The sequence below is a fragment of the Channa argus genome, chromosome 7, assembly GCF_033026475.1.
Source record: "Channa argus isolate prfri chromosome 7, Channa argus male v1.0, whole genome shotgun sequence".
NCBI lineage: Eukaryota > Metazoa > Chordata > Actinopteri > Anabantiformes > Channidae > Channa > Channa argus.
In genome coordinates this window covers 17578575-17599343 of record NC_090203.1, presented here as the reverse complement: position 1 = coordinate 17599343, position 20769 = coordinate 17578575, and the positions used below count along the sequence as shown (strand labels likewise).

At 39.4% G+C, this 20769-nt stretch overlaps 1 protein-coding gene across 7 annotated transcripts in view; it reads right to left on the bottom strand.

The window, feature by feature from the left end:
* Nucleotides 1-20769, bottom strand: part of triob (trio Rho guanine nucleotide exchange factor b) — an 86802-nt gene that overhangs the window by 20275 nt on the left and 45758 nt on the right. For all 7 annotated transcript variants that reach the window (XR_010914837.1, XM_067510337.1, XM_067510338.1 and 4 more), the window contains 22 exons: nt 20340-20514; nt 16338-16533; nt 15344-15510; nt 12693-12812; nt 10741-10839; nt 10531-10623; nt 10299-10448; nt 10044-10158; nt 9808-9923; nt 8439-8561; nt 7918-8112; nt 7398-7513; nt 6523-6589; nt 6198-6307; nt 6025-6094; nt 5854-5943; nt 5593-5685; nt 5318-5429; nt 4892-5082; nt 4552-4653; nt 3353-3492; nt 3071-3170 (listed from right to left, as the gene is read on the bottom strand). Coding sequence is in view for 6 of the 7 variants with exons in the window: in XM_067510337.1 (XP_067366438.1) it covers nt 3071-3170; nt 3353-3492; nt 4552-4653; nt 4892-5082; nt 5318-5429; nt 5593-5685; nt 5854-5943; nt 6025-6094; nt 6198-6307; nt 6523-6589; nt 7398-7513; nt 7918-8112; nt 8439-8561; nt 9808-9923; nt 10044-10158; nt 10299-10448; nt 10531-10623; nt 10741-10839; nt 12693-12812; nt 15344-15510; nt 16338-16533; nt 20340-20514 (2740 nt within the window). In the remaining variant the exon portion in view is untranslated. The remainder of the gene's footprint in view (nt 1-3070; nt 3171-3352; nt 3493-4551; nt 4654-4891; nt 5083-5317; nt 5430-5592; nt 5686-5853; nt 5944-6024; nt 6095-6197; nt 6308-6522; nt 6590-7397; nt 7514-7917; nt 8113-8438; nt 8562-9807; nt 9924-10043; nt 10159-10298; nt 10449-10530; nt 10624-10740; nt 10840-12692; nt 12813-15343; nt 15511-16337; nt 16534-20339; nt 20515-20769) is intronic.

Here is a 20769-nt window from a genome sequence, read left to right as displayed (position 1 = left end):
ACGTACTGATAATTGGTCAGTCATTCTAGCATATAAAACGTCACTCTGACGGTCTGAATCTGATCACCTGAGTCTGAGATAGAGATGGGGCGTGATGGATTTGGTCATTTTACTCACTGGATTTGCAAAGGACTTTCTAATAAGCATGTCAAACAAAATGCAGCTGCTTGTTGCTATTTATGTCTCTTAGAAGAAGTGTGCTGTGCTCACAGGAAGCTCTACAGTAAAAGAAAACAAGAGGCTGCAAACATTCTGCTGCTGCACTGCAAATATGAAAACCACAAATGTGACCAATTTGACCTTTCCTCTTATTATGGGTGTTAAAGTCCTTATTTCAACAGTTTGCAACAGTTAGATAGATATTCGCATTTACTGAAAGCATTTAATGTTTTCATTTTTCTTCATGTATGAAAAAAGTAACATACTTTACAGATTAACAAAAACTCATAAACAGCAACATTCACACAGTTTACATTTTAAATGATCTCGCCGCACATTATTAGGACATTTGTGTTTATTCATACTGTACAGTCTTGCATGGTCTTTTCCCCCCCCCCAAGTAACGCAAAACACATAATTTGTAACATACCCTTTGGTAGTGCGGTAAAGCCAAAGAGCTGAGGAGCTGAGAAACGGGATGTGAGCTCCTATCCTCCAGTCTCTCCATTATTTTCCACTCCTTCATTGCGAGAGACAAGCTCGTAAACTATCCACAGCAGTTGGATTTCTACAGCAATCCACCAAAGCTGTCTGAAATCACTTTGTAAATAAAGATGCTCACTACAACAAACCTAAGCTGATCAATTAAGCTGAAAATCAGTCTCAGGTAATTAAAATCCTGATCCATTAGAACATCCCAAGGCCCATGGAAGAGTTGCTGCTGTCCACTGTAGCAGCCAACAGCACTCCTCTGTGGGTGCTTACAATCACAGTATTGAAGCTTAAACGATTCCCTGTTGGGTGCCTCTTTCCCGGAGCAGAGCAGTTAATCCATTTGTGCCTTTAGACAATTGTTTCCACAATGTAACTCAATATTGTATATTTTTCAAGAAAAACTACAACAGAAAATTAGAGGGAAAAAACACGGTTGTTGCCCAAACCTTTCCATATTTGAAGCAAAATGTAAGATCGATAGCTGTGAGGACTTGTCTGGCATTCAGACGAGCATCCTCTGTGAAGAGAGCGTGGGAGGCTGAAGCTGCTAACACACAAGTCAGTCACTAAAGCCTCGGCACACAGGAACATGCGTGTGCACACACACTCAAACACAAACACACCACTGTCACTGCCTCTGAAAGAGAGGTCTCACACAGAATCCTCACAGAAAGAGGGAGATGGATGGGCATTCGAAAAGTGATACACAGAATGTATTTTTGCACGTTACTGTGGGTTTTCAGAGCTCCTGCATGTGACAATATCCTAAACAGAGGGATCAATGGAGAATTAACTTTGTTTTTTTACACAAGTGGATGAGACGGAGACACTTACAATTTTGTTTTTTTTCTTATTAAGAGAAGCAATACAGACCTGAGCTTTGCTCACTAAACAGTGATACTGTGTGCATAAACTAATCTCCTATCTTCCCAATTACAGCAGAACTGTGTGTCAAGCTGGGGAAAGTCCAATTCAAGTGTGAAAATAGCGACCTCATGTAAGACACCACTGCTACAGACTATAATTAGCAGTCAATAAAAGTAAACATTTTTATCTGTGTATGCTGGGTTTTAGCTGTGTGTGTGAGTGTGTGTGTGTGTGTTAGCTTTACCGCTGCTCATACTGAGCGTAGGAGGACGGGCCTTCTGTGGTGCTATTACTAGATATAACCATGGCCGAATGTCCTTGTTCCCAGTACAATGTAAGATTCTCTCCTTCTCTCTCTTTCTCTCTCTCTCTCTCAAACACACACACACACACACACACACACATACACAAACACACACACACACACACACACACACACACACACACACACACAGGTGCGGTCATATACATACATTGCATTGCTGCTCTGTCAGATGAATGGTTCCTTCCTCTTTACTTACACACTTTCACAGGAAATAACTTGCATGTAGTGATAGAGTTGCTTCATGTGCAGCACTTTTTTATACTAATATGTTGTTGGGACAATAGAATACTTAAAACAATAATACTTGTATTGTGTTGTTAAAAACACATATTAATCGTATGAGAATTAATAGCATTTTGAAAACTAAAATATGACAGGTGGAGATAGAATGCTTGAAATTGCAGAAACCATAAATATGATGATTCCACACAAATTTTATTTGTTTTAATTTGCAAAATTTAAATTATCACAAATTCTAATACCAGCAGCACATTTTACTGTATGTTAATGTATGTGTGGTAATGTAAATTTGATTTGGCATAAGAGTAAACAGAATTACATTTAATGGGAAAAGTAATTAGAAAAATAATTAGAAATTAGAATTTTAACAGAAGACTGGACAAACTCTTTAACTAAGAACCTAAACACACGTTAATTAAAACACTGGAGGGAATTTAGTCAGTGTGAGATATTTTATCATCCCAGATAATCATGACAACTGCTCAGATACTAGTTGCTGGAGAGGGTGTGTGCAACAATTAGCAAATTACACAGACTTCTCCTGTCTAATTCTAAACCATTCAGAGCAGAAGTTACATTGGCTTTTTTAATTTAAAAGAGTCTATGAAAGCTTAGAACATCATAATCATAATTAAACAATCTGGAAGAATAACACAGACTCTGCTTTACGTAGTGGAAGTAGCAGTAGCAGAAGTCAAACATAAATGGTCTATGGGTGAATAAATTTACCCAAAGACAGGTTTTTATCTTATTATTTTTGATTATATTAAACAAGCTCTAAATGTCAAATAAGCAGGACCACCATTAGGTGTCCTCACATCCTTTAACTTTTACAGATCCTGTTCCTAATAACACAATCCCATTTTTACTTTTGTCTATTTTTATTGTTTGTGGTGGTGTTTTTGTGTTAAACTTTTTCCGATTTCCTCACATCACAATAAAGTATTACAAAAAGGAATAAAATACGTGTGTGCATCTTCCTACCTTATCACTGTCGAGTGTGTTCTGGGAGGTCCGTGAGGTGATGGAGATGGTGTCCGGCTGACTGCTGGCATCTCCCTGGCTGTCCAACTCCTCTCCATCCCTGCAGGCAGAAATAATCGTTGCAGTCATTTTAATACTGCCATCTTTAATATTTATTATGTTTTTGTGGATCTGTTACTGAAAATATTATGTTGATTTCCTGAAACAGCCTGGATGTCTGTTGTGTCATGGTCCTATAGTTGCTATGTTTGACTCAAGCTAAGTAATGGACTGTTAACTTACCGTCTGCCTTTATGCTTAGCTGTGGTGGCTTTAGGGATGTGGATGGGCTCCTTCAGAGCTCCACGCAGGTGTATCGTCCGCTCCTGGATGACCTCGCGAATGTGTTTGATCCAGTCCTGCTTGTTCTCAATACTTGAAGCCTGGGACACAACAGGTGATCAAGTCAAGTGAATGTTAACTTGAATCTTACAATATGTACAGCAGTGAGGCCTGGTCTTTTGTTCTCCCCTTTCACATGCTACAGCTGTTGGAAGAAAAATAAAAGCAATAAAAGTTTCACTTGGCAGAAATGAATGAATGACCTATTGACCCATATGACATGATCAGTTCTTATTTAGCAGTAATCCCAAATGCTCTGAATACTTTGACGCCATCAACATTGTACTCGAGCCACGCATCTACATTTAGACGCTACTTGAAACTATGTCTCCAAAGATTTCCACTTTTATTGTCAACCTTGTGTTTATTTACGTCACTGAGCCAATGCGTACACACCGTATTTAGCATATGACTATCTAAGAGTGTGCGCCTTCTCTTCCTCCTTCACTTAGCAACCAGCAGCACCAAGGCTGCTGTGGCACTGTGTTACATAAGACACAGATGAAGTGGTCATCAAAGGTTATGTAATAAAAACAGACAGCTGTACTGCACACACTCACACACCGTAACACATACATTACACTGGGATGCACAAGTTTTTCTCCGTCAGTCTCAAACACACGCACACACACACAAACCCTGAATAAAACATTGCTTCTGACTCACTGTGCGAGAATTACCAAGTTGCGTGTGAGTTTGGATTATGATACAGCAACTGCTATGCTAATGTTTCTATGTGATGAGTGGGTAAGTAGCAAAAAGTAACACTCCACTCGCCCCTTACAGGGAGTAAACTTTCTTGGCTGAACAGAGGGAACAATGTAGGACTTAATGTAGGTGGACTACAGATATGGAGAGACTTTTTTCTATTTATGCATGAACAATTTGCCCTCTGCAATGTGCTGGAGGTAGAACTCAAGTCCTTTAAAAAGCAAATCTTTGGTTCCCAGTGCTCACTTTTTTTTTTTTTTAAATATCAAATCATGTAAAATATTTAGGAACAGGAAGAATTCAGTTAAAAATTCATAAAAATAAAAATCAATAAGCACATTAACCAAACATTATGCTTTCATCTTTAGTAATAAAATGAACCTTGTTACCTTGAGGACAATCTTGTTATCTGAAGTCGGAGTCCTGCCCAGCCACAGAGCAAACTTACAAGGATCTCCTTCCACATGTTCTGTCACTCCAAGCTCAGATGTCTGAGGATGAAAAAAACCACAACAACAACAAAAAACAATGCAGTAAGTGTTTGGAACACGTGCACTGGTGTTATCAAGCCATGATTGTGGTCACAACTTAAGCGTACTGGATCCAGGACTAGGCCAGGCCCAGTAAGTTTCACCGTGCATCTTATCAGCTTGTTTGGTACAAAAAAACAACCAAAAACTCTAATAAAGAAACAACTGAGTATGAGCACATAAATTGCACATTACTTACAAAGAGCTTGGTCTTATAGAGGTATTTGCTGCGCCCATTAGAGTCTTTGACTTCTTTGCTGAAGACCAGTGACATTTCAAAGAGGAAGAGGTGTCGCTCACGGCCCTTACGGATAAGAGTCTTGGGATCCCATACCTGGAAGGACTCCTGGAGTATCAGCTCTCCCTGGGAATCAATGTTCCCATCGAAACCTAAAGTGAAAGGTAGATGAAGAAAAGAGCAATTTGAGGGTGTCTGAATGTGTGTACTCTATGTACAAACAAGTTTGTGGGTGGCAAATGAATGGAAGCTGAATGAAGCCATGTCTGACTCACAGCTCTGCAATTTGTGCTGAACGACTACTAAAAGCGACTGACATGACTTCATTCACAAATGCAAATTGGAAGTCCAACGTGTGTGTATGCCTCAGTGGGTGCATACACCTACCTTCCAGCATTGAGAGGTGCATGGCATCGTTTGCTCTCTTGGGGACACTGAGCATCACTTCAAGACCATCCTTGATTTCACCTTTTCCCTCCTCACAGCATGTTAATAACTCCTATAACAGAAGCACACACATACTGTAAACACAGAGCACAATTTAAATAAAAGGGATGTAGCTCACATTCTGGATTCAGTCTATGCATTTTCTCTGCCTGGAAGAAATGGAGGTTAAGCTAAAGTCTCTTTTTTGCTACCGTATGTGTAAATGCATGCTGCACCTTGAGAAGCAGTTGGTACTTAGTAATTCTCTGGACTGGTTTGATCAGGTAAGAGGAAATGGAGTTAGCCAGACGATGCCTTTGCTGGATTTCCTGACAAACCAAAAGAAATGTAGGCGTTACACAAATCTAGGTCGTCAACAGGCATAAAACGAAAGCTTAAAAAGTGAGTACTGTATTACATGGTGTGCAAACATCAAATTATGAGACACGTATTTCAAAAGTTAAAGCACACATCAAACAGCATTAACAGTTGCTTACATCAAAGTAGGGTCCAGCATGCTCCAGGATGAGCTGAGTGGAGTCAGGTTTGTTCTTACAGTAGTTAACATACATCTGGAACTTATCAGCCTGAGCAAGAGAAATAACATGAGTACTTCACTAACAAGACTCTATACCATATGTGAAAAATAGTCACAGAATATCTCTTACCCAGGTGACAAAACAATGGCCGACATCCTCTGGAAGTTGCTCATACTTCTCCAACTCCTTCAGGAAGATACTGTACATGGGCAGAAACAACAGGAGGAACAATCAGAGGCAGAGAAATCACTTTTGCATATTAAAAGAAAAGGTGATAATACAGAATGTCAATGATCACTGACTTGTGATGAAACTCATAGAGGTCCTGCATGTTCCCAAAGATGATGTGTTCCTTGTTTACAATACCAGGAGGAATCTCTTCCACACCACTGGTCATCTCCCACAGGTACGTCTGTGCACACACACACAAACACAAACACACACACGCACACACACATGCATAAACTCATCAGATGATCATTAGCAACTGATCATTAAAGTTGATGTCATAGTTATTCAAATAATCTTACTTAATTTGTGTGCTACCCACTGAAGAAGTAAAATGAGTAAAACGTTTCAGAGATTTGAGGTAAATGAGTATTTGTGTGAGTGTGTTTGCACACTTACATCCAAGCACTCGCGCAAGTCTCTCACATAGGCTTTCTCAGTTTGAATCAGTTCAGCCATAATAAATCTGAAAGAACATGCACAGTGTGAGAGGAGACAGTGAGGAACTACTGGGAGAAGTATTTTACACATACAGCAAATTATAAACAACAATTCAAACAACATTGGTTTAAAATTAATTATTGCAGCTGCTGTTGTTTAAAACCTAACTTGCCAGCAATGCCAATGCCAGCCAATGATATGTTGAGCCCAATCACTCCGTCCACATAACATGATAGAAAAATGCCCGTGCATTACTGTTGCTCAGCATTAGCATGTGTTAACAGATAAATTGTTCAGCTGAAAGCACAAAGAGAATGTGTGGCTTTCATGGTTTGATCTACAGTCAGAATCTATGATTACAGTAGAAAGTAGCTTTTTGGACATCAATTTACTGCTCTGAATCTACCCCTAACACCTCTTCTAGCATGACATGTCTTACAACAAATATACTGTAGATATCACTTCATGTTAAAGTATGTGGATGTATTATGGCTGGTGAAAAAGCTCTTGATGCAAACCCTCCTGTATGAATTTCCTTCATAAAGCACTTAATTCCACTGTTTACACAGCTCACTTTCACTTCTTTGCTCATGTTCACTGGGTTTTTTCACAATACCGTCCACATTATCAATTATCAACAATGGGAAATCAAATTCTGGCTGCAACTATAAATTGTTAATTAGACTGAAAAATAATATGTTTTTATCGGTTGCTGTCAATGGCTTGATTACTCATTGAGGCATTTTTCCAGGCTTGCGTAGGAAACCTGTGATGCTGAACATCAGGCAGTCAACAAAATAATCATGTGACAGAGAAATGTCTGTTGCACATACTCTTTCCTTCGCGCTGATTTCCTCTTCTCCTCAATAAGTTCATGGGCAGCATCCCTCAACTTGACCTCTGACACTGGAGCACTAGCTGGGATAATATCCAGTTGCAGCTCTTTACTCTGCAAACACAGGAGACAGATGTGGTTAGTAGTCGACACTTCATTTGCTTTCCCCTAGCACCTTTTCATTAAAATGAACTGTTGGGAGATGGAGTTACAATGGAATCATGCAATGATGCAAGGGCTCCCATATCCATGTGCATCTGAGCACCTCATACTTTGAGCTACAATAAAATGAAAGCCGAGAACAGTTGGTATAATGAAATTCAACAAATACTGTATAATGTCAAGGCTACAAAGGCTACAGCTTAAGGTTATATTAGTTTGACCTGTGCCAGAAATAGCTTGTGTCCTCATTTCTCATAATGTTTCATTACACAGCATCAACCCAAAGCTTTAGCTTAAATTAGATGAATAGAATTTGTTGAAACACAATAAGAAGAATAGATTCGATCAGTACTCACAGCCTTGTTGGAGTCAGAAGAAATGCCGAGCGCTGTTTCTAGGCAGGTTCTGTATTTGTCCATACGGAGAGAAAAGTCCCTGTAGCGTTTGTCCACTGAGGACACCCATTTCTTTATCTCCAGTGCATGGGCGTGGCCCTTGTCACAAAAACCATCCGCCAGCTGTATCAACAGCTTTACTCGCTCTTTGGTTTGCTGTCAATAGAAAGACATTTAGGGGAGGGCATGGAGAGGAGAGAGGTGGTTACAGAGTGGCAGTACCAGCAGAGCAAAGGTACATAAAGAGAGACAGAGATGGAGAGTTGGGAATCTGTGTGTTTCTAAATGGACACAATGGCTTGTTCTCTAACATAATAACAGTGACACAGCACAGAGGAGTCAGGACAATACAGTGCCGAGGGAATGGGCCTCACAGCAGAGCGTGTGCAAAGGCACAAAAAAGAGCAGATCAACAGGCACCAAAACATGCACATATAATTCTTTAGCCTCCATTTCCACGGTCAATTAATCATAGTACAAACTTTTGCTGTGATCTGGAAGTCTTCGTGCTCTTTCAGCAGCTCCTGTGTGTGGTGGATGCTGGAGCCAGTGGATGTGTGTGTGGACAGGTAAAACTCCCCGGTGTCATGGATCCACTCCAAGGCCTGAGGAAACAACCATTCACAGGTGACTACATTGACCCGGCAGGGATTTTAGTGATCAACTCCTCAAATCTGACGACCTGGTACAAGATAGTGTTCTTAAAACTACTACTGTATTATTACATAAAAATAAGGCCAATTGATTTAAGTAAAGTCATATTTGATTTATACAACCCAGTATAAAAAATCTGCTTTTAGTCGTTTGTTTCTTTAAATCTGAGCTTATTCCCTCATCATATTCAAATTCAAACCTGGGAAAAATATCATTTATACAAAATTGAAAAGAAAAATAATGCAGGAATTATATACTTGTACCACATCTTCAGTATATTGTGCAGAGAATGTGGTGCTAAGTGTCAGCATTTTCACTAATGCATGTCTTGTATTACATTTCCAAAGGTTTGTTCTTAGTAGCAGAACTGGTCCAGTCAAACAATGAGACCAAAAAGTGCTAGGCCCTGGGGAGGGAGGGGGGGGTATGCATGTGAACGCATACCTGGATCGCCTTAGAATAGCCATGTCCTAGAAACATCTATGATGTCATCTTATTTTATTGGTTAAGCGCATTGCTGTGTGTCTCGGACCTGTGCTATGCAAACGCCACAAGAGGGCGCCAATTGACTACTGATTCTAACTTGCTTTGGCATCTTAAAAATAAAAAGGTACCAATAGTTAACTTCATGTTTAACTGAAATACTCTCTAAACATCAACTCAGTCTGTTGTGTGCAAAGGAATCAAGGTTGCTACTGTCCAAAGTCTGTCCACAGGGTCCTCATATCTTTAAACAATGGCTGATCTAAAAGTGTTTTGATTGAGAATTATTAGGTGTTCTTGTGACTTTTACCCATCATTTACCTCAGATCTGGTATTCTTGTGAAAAATATAAAACGTTTAGAATGGAAATCACAGATGTTAAAATGTTTATGGGGGAAATGAGTGGTTGGAGCCATATGTCTGGAAGTCCTCTGCCACATAATGATAGCCATCTCTATGACATTGCCACTGTTGCAAACGTCTGCCAGTTCACATCACTTCCAGTACATCTGAAATGTACCATTACTAAGAAAATCCAAACAAAAAAAGATGGAAAAAAGTTGCAGCTGTGTGTTACTGAGAAAAATCAACATGCTTTAGTTCCAATTCAAACAGGAGGCAGTCACCTAACAAGGAGGAGGTTTATTTTTACCACATCTGTCCCGAATGACACGGTGTACTAATCTGCTCAGTCCCACACACACATGCACACACCTGTTTGGCGCTGCGCTCAAACACTACGTATTGCTGGCACTGGTCCAGCCTCCTCTTTCTCATGGTCCAGAAGTGGAGCACTCTGTTCTCTCGCTGCAGCAACTCATTCAAGATATCTGATAAAACAAAACACAACACCTACATGAGCGAACATCGGCTAATAACAACTTAGATCAATTTGTTTGTAATGATAATTTACAGAAAGGAGAAAGATGATCTCTGAGTCGTCTACTTACTCTTAACCTGAGTCTCAGGAGCTTTGATGTGGGACAACATGCCGGGCATGTTGACACTGTTTCTGTGTAGGTACTTTAAGAAGACATCGGCATTACGCCTGGCTAATGTGCAGGCCTGTACATGAGCAGAAAGAGAATAGATTTTACAACTGGGTCAGCAGTAATATCCTTCTAAGATATATAATATTTAAAATGCTCTTGGAAAGCACACAAATAAGTGTCTTTTCTTATTTGAAATATGTTCGTCTTTCTCACCTTGAGGAACGCTTCTTTCTGCTCCAGATGTTTACTGATCATGGGAGTAACATGGTCTGACTCACTATTTGGGCCTAGTTTATCAGCACCACCGCACCAGTCTTCTTCTCGTTTGTACTCCTGCTCCAGACTTTCCAACACACTGCAGACCTGAGACACAAACGGTACAGTAAACAAAACTACTGTGAGACTAAACACTAACCCCCATCCAACCTGTCACACAATACAGTACCTGCTCAGATGTCTTGTAAAATGCCACAGAAGCATTAACCAGCTTGAGTCGGTCCTCCATCTTCAGCATCAGCTGCTGCCAATGGTCTGCCACCTTCAAGTCAAACAAAACAACTCAGTTTGTCACTCAGTCTTAAAGAAGCTGCTGCAGTGTCTTCCTGCATATTCTTGTTTTTTCTCAGTGGTGTGTAAAATTGTAAGAGAGTAATACCTTTTCTGCACAGTCTCTGATCATATCCATGTCATAGTGATTGGCCTGGAGTAAGGCCTCAGCCTTCTGCTGTACCTGCAGCGCACTCTGATGGGTTTTCTGTAACAAGGATAAGGTGAGATAAGAAAATATTAATTAAATTCAGGAGTTTTATGAAACTCTGTGTCACAATGATTGCTTTGAAAATACAACCCCAGCTTTCTATTTGGCCTGCAGGGCAGTTTGGTTAGAGATTATAGGACTCGGGAGCAACAGAGGAAGAAAAGAAGAAGGTTGTATTGCCATGCCATCGAATTATTGCCATGTCGTAAAGACTGTCCTGGACTGAGCATTCTGGAGAGGAAATGACATATAGGGGTAAAAAACAGGACAGTATCTGGTGATTTTTATGTCACAGTGTTTAGCTATGAGAATGGCTGAGAATGTCTTTTTCGCCTCACAGCCACTTGAGAGAGGGAAAACAGATGGAGATAAACAGAAGGAGATATTGGAAGAATGAAGGGTTGATTTGATAATGTTGTTGTGGCATAATTTTTAATGTCTCCAGCACCTGCGGGTTGAGGTCAGTGAGGACGCTCCCATTTCACTTGCATGCAGGTTTCAGTTACAACTCCAATTCAAGTTGGGACAATGTGCAAAATAAATAAAAACAGAATGCAATGATTTGCTAATTTAATTCACAATAGAACATAAACAACATATCAGATGTTGAAACTGAGAAATTTTACCATTTCATGGAAAATATTAGCTCATTTTGAATTTGATGGCAGCAACACATCCAACATAAGTTGGAACAGGGTGATGTTTACCAATGTGTAACATCCGGTCTTCTTTTAACAAATGTCTGTTGTAAACTGGTCTCCTCCAAGTGAGGAATGTTGTCCCGTTCTTTTCTGATGAGGTTTCCAATGCTGCTCAACAGTTTTGGGTCTTTGTTGCTGCATTTTCCATTTTATAATGCACCAGATATTTTCTTTTGGTAAAAGGTCTGGACTGCAGAGAGGACAGTTCATATATACAGTATATATGATATATACTGTAGATGGTTGGATCTTTAAAGTCTTCACAACATTACGTTGAGGAAAATATTTCTAAAATTTTTTGACAGTTTATTGCAGATTGGTAAACCTCTGTCCATTTTTACATTCTAAAGGCTCTGCCTTTCTGAAATGCTCCTTTTATACCCAGTCACGTTACTGACCTGTTGCAAATTAACCTAATTAGTTGTCAAATCATCCTCCATTTATTTTTGACTTCTGGCAATTACTTTTCCAGCCTTTTGTTGCCCCTGTTCCTTTTTTTTAAAAAATGGTAAACTGTCTGGGTTTCAACATCTGATATGTTGTTTATGTTGTACTGTGAATAAAATCTGGGATGATGAGATTTGAAAATCATTGCATTCTGTTTTAATTTGCATTTTATACATTTTCCCAACTTTTTAAAATTGGGTTGTACTACAGTTATGGCAAGTTTACATAAGAGGCAATCATAAACTCAGCTTTCTTGCATGTACATGCATGTACTTTGTAGAACTACAGTAGGTCAGGTATAGATTTATTAAATGGAGCCAAACTTGAAAGGTTTAAAGGGAATAGACCCTGCATAAGCAGTGGCCAACAGAGAGAGGAACTAAAGAAGAAATGTACACTGAGGGAGGAAAGAGAGACAGAGATATTAATTATTCATAATTCCATTTAATGTGTGACCTCTGGTGAGAAAAGGAGAAGGTGCAGGCAGACAGGAAGATGTGTATAGTTTCAGAAAGGCTACAAGCTGAGGAATGAAGGGCTACAAAGAACCAGAGATGCAGAACTAGTAAAAGGCAAGGGACAAAGAGATTAAATTAACTGGCACAAACATGATGAAACCAAGAAGAGGAAAAACTGAATATGTAGAGTTCATGAATAGAGACTGAGAAAAGTGCAAGAAGAGGCAAATTATACTTAATTTACCTCTATTGCATGTTGGAATTGTTCATGTTCTTTTTGCAGCTGTTCAGCTTCTTGTAAAGAACTGGCGGTGATCAGGCCAGCATTCAGCATGGACTCTCCATTACGGATCCAACCCAGCACCTGCAGTACAACAAACAAACAGGGCACACACAAGCACACAAACAGAATGGTATTATTTGAACTACTTCCTTCTTCAAGCCCTACACCCCCTGATTTTCTTCTACAATACCTGTTCATAATCCCTTGAGTCCCTTGCCCTCATTTCCCTACCCACCTCATTCAATCAATCAATCTTTTCTCCTCACTGCACCAAATCTCTTTACCTACCACAGCTCCTGCTTCTCTCACACTCACATGCACACTTTTAGCTGCACACAAAAATCCCATTTGCTCATAGTTTAGTTGATCCAGTTCTAGCTAAAGGGTAGTCTCTCTCCCTGACTCAGCAAGCACATCTGCTAAAGGCAGAAGTGCAACTGAAGCTTGACTATAGAAGTGATGATGCAACACAACTCTGACTTGTCTTGTTTTTAGCAACCTCCACAGGACTGTTTCCATTGCACTGTAGCTTACTGAGTGAACACAGCAGAGATTCTTTATGTATGCATAATATGAGTCGCCTGCACAAACAAATAGCAGCAGTGTATGATTCATTCGTGTGTTATGGCAAACTTTTAGATATTAACACTATTTATTTCATTTCAGCAGAGCTACTCTGAAACATTTCATAATCACATACAGAAAATGGTGAAGCAACAAGTACCCACCTCTAGGTTTGGAACATATAGAGCCCCCCCAAAAAAGAGAAAAGAAAAAAGAAAGAAAAAAAGAAAAAACACACTAACAATAGCAACTGTAGCGCAGTGGTAATATTTGGCGGGGATTGAAAGGCTGAAATGTTTCTAAATAAATCAGTAGCACAAGTATACAGTCTATAATTACCAGATTATGGTTGCCTCCAATTTTAGTCACACAGGGTTGCAATTATTTTCCCAGGATTGTGTGCAGGGGGTGTAATGGCTAGAGTAGGCTTTCCTATGTGGAAAGTGGCAACGGGAGTTTAGCTGTAATTTACCCTGCAATCTAGTGCCTTTACGTAAAACCTACAGTATATATAATAAAGTGAGCTGTCACTCCATAATGTTTACTAGAATAAACAGACAACAACCTCTTTGTACAATTCTGATTGACAAATGACTTTTAGCTACATGCATTCTGTAGCTCTCTGTATCAGTCCATAGTTCCATATAGAACACTGCCTTTCAGTGGGCAGGTGACTAAATATATCACACTGTCTGATCTGTTCTATCAGTGTGATGCCAGTGCATCGTCTCCAATGTTTTACTACAGCACACTTTATGTGGAAGTTTGGTTATTTTGGTCTCAGTTTCATATCTGCCACCACTTGTGTTCGGTTTTTCATTAATTCTAGCACCTCGTTGAAGCATGAAGCCTATTGTTATTTGCCTGCACCACTGTGATAACAGGTCTTGTTCTAAAAAACAGCTCTGTTTGTTTCTGTTTTTGCTTTGAAATATCACATCAAATATCATCTGCACTGCTTTCTTGTCGTGATTGCGTTCAACTTCTGGATGAATATTTGGAGGGAATCACTAGTTGACATGTATTTTAAAAACACAATAACAAGCTAAAAAAATTTCATCTTGTTCTCTCCCTATCAAGTGTGATTCTGTCTGGTCCATTTGCCTTCTGTTGCATCTCCATCTATCTTACTCTCTATTCATTGGCTCAACATCCAACCACGCTGTGTTGGTTCGTCTATTCCCACAAGTCAAGGACAGATAGAAATACAGCAAGATAGAGAGCATCGAAAGAGAGAGAGAGAGAAAGAGGAGGAGGAGGCGGAATGTGAGAGATTGTTGACACAGGATGAGTCATCTACCCAACAGTCTACTGTTGCCTTTATATCACTTCAACACAGACCCTGTAAAATCACAGTACAATGTAAACTGTCAGAATGTCTTCCCATGTATTAGCTGGGCCTCTGTCTTAGGATGAGACAGACAGTCAGACAGCCCTATGGGGATATAATGCAATGCACATAAGCATTCACAAGCACTTTCAACTTCTTAACTCTAGCCACTCACTGGCCACTTTATTCGGTCTAATTGACCAATCCAACACAGCAGCTCTGCCATAAATACTACATATACAAGGTAATCATTTCTCAGTTTCCATTATAATAGGAAGTGTTGCTAGTGGTTTTGCCACTCTATTTAAAATGAATAAAAGGGTCAAAACATTAGGACCACCTCTTTTTATAATGTACTCCAGTTCAACTCCACCAAACATTATGACCTCAATAATAAATACATAGCAGTTGAGCCTTTGTAACAGATTAGGCTTAAAACTTTGTTTTAATTTTGTAAAAGTAGAATTCATGTAGAGCTGATTCATAGGATTGCATTTTAAAGTGGTCATGAGATGTATATATTGTAATAACATTTTATATAATATGTGCTATAAGCCTACAAAACATTTAAGCTTTCCAATTTAATTGAAGTTTTTCAAAAGTAAAAGTTCTTTTTAGTGTGCGTTTTTTAAAAGAGCCATTTCCAAATAACTCCTCACATGCTGTCTCACTGTCTGTCCCTGATATACTTGTTCACCTTTATTCTTCAAGTACATACCTGTTTGACTTCTGCCTGTAGATGCCTTAATTGGACACACTGCTCCAGATGTCTCCTGTGCTGCTCTGCTGCCAGGTCCAACTCCTGCTGCTTCTCGCGGAGAAACTCCAGCAGGTCCTGGACCCGCGTGGCCATGTCTACATCCCTGTCGCATAAAAGCTCAACACCTACAAGAGAAGGACATTTCATTACATTACTAACATCGGTCTGTCTTTTATGTTTACGGCTCCTCTATCTGAATGATTCATTTTTTAAACATATTGCTACTGACAAGGAAAAAAGTGTTTGACAAGGTGTTATTTATTTGTTACCCTGCACACACCTCTGACATACACAGATACAATACATGTAATAAATGGACTCTTGAATAGTAACAGCCAGGTCACTACAGATTTCACCTTTTTAAAAATTATTTCACAGTAGCATGGTGTGCCACCAAGCTGCTAGACCGGTCCCGGTAAATAATTATTGTCCTGATGCAAGACACTGAGGTAGTCCTTGTACATACAAAAACGGTATAAGGGCCTAAGGCTTTTGATTCTTGTTTTGATGATCCTGTTATTGTGGACAGCAGCAACCATCCGAAATTGTTCTGCTTGCGGGTTCACTCTTTAGACAACTAGGATGTGTTGGGGATCGAAGAACCAAATGCTCTATCAACTGAACCACAGTCGCCCCACACAGTGCAGCAAAGGCAGTTGTTTGCATAACATCAGCTGCATTTGTACTTGTAACCTATAAGGTAGACTATCACGACAACATAGTGTATCGCACATTTTTATGGGCATGTGCATAAGTGCATGTTTGGCCCAACAGCAGCTTTACCAGACTGCGAGCATGGCTCTTACAGATTATGAGGCAAAATATGCTTGAAGAAAGCAGCTCTGTCTCTCATTCTCTCCTACCAATCCCAGCCTTTGCAGAGTATCTTCCGCTCTCATTTGCTCTGTGCTTTATTAATAGCTTCAGGAATAGCTTCTATTCCCCTACTCACCAGAAGCCTGGACCTCTGTGACATACTGCAGCAGCTCTTGTCCCTGGTGGATGACGTCGAAGGTGAGGTTGTTCATTGTAAGGGCCTTGTCTGCATGATGCTGTAGCCTCTGTTCGGCCAGTGTCAGGTCCTCTGTGTCAAACTCACTCATTTGCTGTGACAGTTCCTCGTTCCATGACTCCAGGTCTGAGATGATCTGAGGGGGAGCATGGCAGCATAGACAGACAAGATAAATGACAGGAAGGTTTACTGATGGATAGACGTAATGATAGATATTACACTGCTAACACTACAAAGCTATCTTACAAACATTATTCTTATCAAAACAAAGATTTAAACCAGAGCAATTTTATTATTTGTAGAATTTTATGGGCAACAGAAATTTTGAATAATTACTCAGACAATTTTATTGCTGTAGCCCAACACCCTGAATAATGATAGATATTATATTACACTGATGATGCACGGCTGGTAAAACACGGCTGATAAAGCAGATGTACGGAGATGTCAGCACTTGTCTCTGACTGCCCACGCAGACTGAATCATGACACCGGGGGCATCTTTATCCTGGCACACTTCAGCACTGTCTGTCAGTGGGTTTTTTTGTTGTTTTTGTTTTTTGTTAAATAAACTCAGGAGTCTACACTATGTTTCATAATTTACCCCTCTCTCGCCTTGGGGTATGTAGTTACTAAAAATTGTAAAATTGAGCCTGCTGTGGCTTTTTTACTGTAACTAAAGAGGCAGTACAGGATATTGGATTGAAATTGGATATTTTATCACAAAGTAATTTTGTAAAAGTAATCATCCATATTTCCTAATTGGTTCTGCTTGTCACAATAACTTGTTGTCGTTGCCTTTGCGGTGTGAGCTCATTTTGCTGTAGGGCATTTACTGTATGACATCTGCAGGGTGTGTTCAGTTTTATTAAAAACATAATTGAGAAAGAATCAACTGTCATTAAGTCAATTTAGTTTGTGAATGAGAACAGTATTTCTAATAAAAAAGCAAAACAGTCTTTCTGAAAATCTTTCTGTAGAACTCTTGGGAACATGGTAAATAAATTTACTGAATTATTCTCCCTTTTTTCCAACACTTTAGAACCTTTACAGCACTGTGGCCATAACACGAGCCATGAAAAATAAACCTGATCAAATTTCAAGTTTGGTGAATTAATTGAAAGTGAAGTTTGAAGTTTCGAAAGGTTTGAGGCTCATGTCTGTCCAACATTCAGCTGCTCTGGAACCTTATGACATATTGTTAAGAATGTGTCAGTGTGTAATCGAAGCTTGGTCATTTTTAAACAACTGGACGTCCAAGAGAATGTAAGCACTGTGAATGTTACAGTGGTAAAATTTGATCTGTGAAATGAAGATAAGAAGTAAATGCTTTGGCAGCTGTCCTTATAAATTTAGAGACTAATGTCATATGTCACAGAAGATCTCCAACAACTTTTAAGGGAAAGAAAAAAACATTCCTAAAGTGTAACAAAATCTGTAAAAGAGATTGTGATTCTCTCACGCCCTTCCATTTTTTATTTCCTCTGTCTCTTAGGTTCAGTATTTCCAAGAGGTAAACAAGAGGTAATTTGATTATTGATTATTGATCATGCAATGCATTAGTTACACATGTGATCAACCTCCGTGAATATAAATTCCTTTCAACAAGATGTGGTGATAATTTAATGGACCACACAGACCCCCTGCATGGACATCCACATATTTGGTTGCAAACTCTTCTATGTAAACCAGATGTTAGTATTCAACCCCCTGCTTTTGCTTCCCTCTTCCCTCTGACAGCATATGCATGTTAATATTAGATCAGACTGGATCCAACAAGATCCAGTAACTAAGAGTCATCTTTATTTTCCTATAAATACTGTGTTAGAGCTCAGGCTGCACAGTACATACCTTCAAGCTATTATGCAATGGAAGACAGACCCTCCACTTATGATTAAAGACTTTCTTTCACATTACACAAATAGCAGGAAAGATTACAGAGCTTTTGAGCCATCTTGGAAACAAAGACTCAAACCACAGACTGACCCCTCACACTTGCATCCAGACAAGCCTTGGACCATGGAAACATTTTTTAGGCAGTGAAATCCATGTCTTATGTAAAGGAATAATATAACTTTAAGGTCGTTGTTGCACCTATACAATGAATACATTTATACAAAAAGCTAAACCTCTTTTAAAATAAAGAGCATTATTCACTTGCCTTCTGACAATGTATTTTCGATTCATAGCCTCCAGTTAAAATAAAATCTCCTCTTTACATTTCAGACATTTCTTGGCCTTCACACAAAGTAAACTTATCAAACCTCAACATATCAGAATAATATGACTCCCTTTCTAACCAATATGATACTTTTAGAAATCTGACGACAAAGTAAAAACTTACCAAGCACTGATCTGCATTCTGCTTTCGTCTCCTCTTACAGTTTAGCAAAATGCCCTCTGTGTGAAAGAAGAGCATTTCCCTCAAAATCCAACACTCTGAAAACGAACTAATAGAAAAGATAGGCCTCTTCTCTGACTATGTTTCGTTGTGGCTTGTTAGATGTAATACAGAGTTCATCATCCAGGACAAAATGTGAGACGAGTGCATGTCTCACCTCAGCCCGTGCACTCACCTCAACCCCCCACCCCCCACCCCAGCCAAACAAAGAGGGAGTGTCATGGTGTATGTGTATGTGTGTGGGTAGGGAGTGCAGGGATACAAATGCCTCCTCCACCCATATTCATGCTCGAGCATTGTGTCATATTAATCCTGTGTCTAGGTTTGTGCATGTGAGGGCGTACTTCTATATGAGTGATTAGCAGATTCACAACCATTCCTTGACCTGACAGGCAGCGCTAACGAGAGACTTATCTGTTCTTTTGGACTTAACAGTGCAGACATAAGACGGCAAGACCCACAGTGGAGTACATGTAAATACCACATTGTATATCTTTCAGATATTACAATGCCTAGGATCTCATGTAATAATACCCTATTTATCAATGTTTATGTTACTGAGGATGTTGGTGTAAACATAAAATTATTCAAATCTATATTTTATAATGGAATCGATACAGAATTGATTTCCTCAGGAGCAGAAAAAGGGTGAGAAAGTAATATGTTTATTATTGAAAATATTTCTACTACACACACATTTCATTCATGCTCATCATGTCATATAGTGGCATGGCTCAGCAACTCTGGTTTGATGGCCATGGTAAAATATATATATATATATATCACCACAAATATAAATACTTTGAAAAAGCAGTCATTATATCTGAGCACCAGCTGAGAAAAAACATTCACTGTCACAGTAGGACATGAAGGCATTAGTGGATATGATTTAGCCAATAGCAGACTGAGGAGGAGGAAACAGAATTGGAATGAGTCAGTGAGATGCATCAGGTGGAACTAAATACTTTTAATGTAGTACACATGAGAGTATTGCAGTGAATTCAACCAAGCTGTATCCTCAATTACAGCGTAATGGTTTCAGAGTCAGAGTTTACTAGTTTCATACTTGCTTGTACATGTATTTTAGGTTTTGTATTTAAGAAAAAAGTAAGTCAAGAGAAAAAGACAACTAAAATAAAACAGACAAATATGAAACACTGATCATATCTGTCACTTGATTTTATGACAATCTTGGTTCTCACTTTAACTCCTCTCTGCTTTCCACTTTTCTTTTGTGCACCAGTCTTCTTCATGTGTTAATTTAAAAAAAAATTCTTGTCCACCTCTGACTTTTAGTGCTCATTAGTGAGGCCGAATTTTTTTTACTACTTTACTTGCTAGTCTAACTTGTATAATCTGCGTATTATCCATCTTATGCTTTATCCACTCCCACTCCTTTATGCTCTTTTAGCCCTGTACAATCCTTAAATCTTATCCTCTCCCCTGCTCCTTGTGTCTTTCTCACTCTTACTTTTGCCTGAACATGGAAAGAAAAAGAAAAAAAATTACCATACACAAAGTATCCATTTCCCGCCTACTCACATCGATTGCGTCCCTCTCAAAGATGCGGAGTTGAAGAAAGAGCTCCAGTTTGATCTTCCTTTCCTGGAAGAGCTCCTCCATCTGGCCCTGGGCCTCATCCAGCTGCTGCAGCACACTCTCGATGTGGGCCATGGAGCTGTTATGGGGAGTCTTGTTGCTCGAGATGGCTGAGTCTCTGTGAAAAGAGTCAAACACCGCTCGAATCAAATTAAGAGGTGCAATGCAAATACAGTCAGAGGTCAAGTTACAATTGAGCTTACAAGCTCACAAATAAGAAGCACACATGGGCATTTTCAGGGTTCAGTGTCTTATCCAAGGACAATTCAACATGTGGTCAGAAGAAACCAAGAGAGAACCACTGACCCTGTCCTACCAGCTAAGCTACAGCCACTCCTACCCAAGTGTTTGTGGTGGCATGTTGGAGGATGTT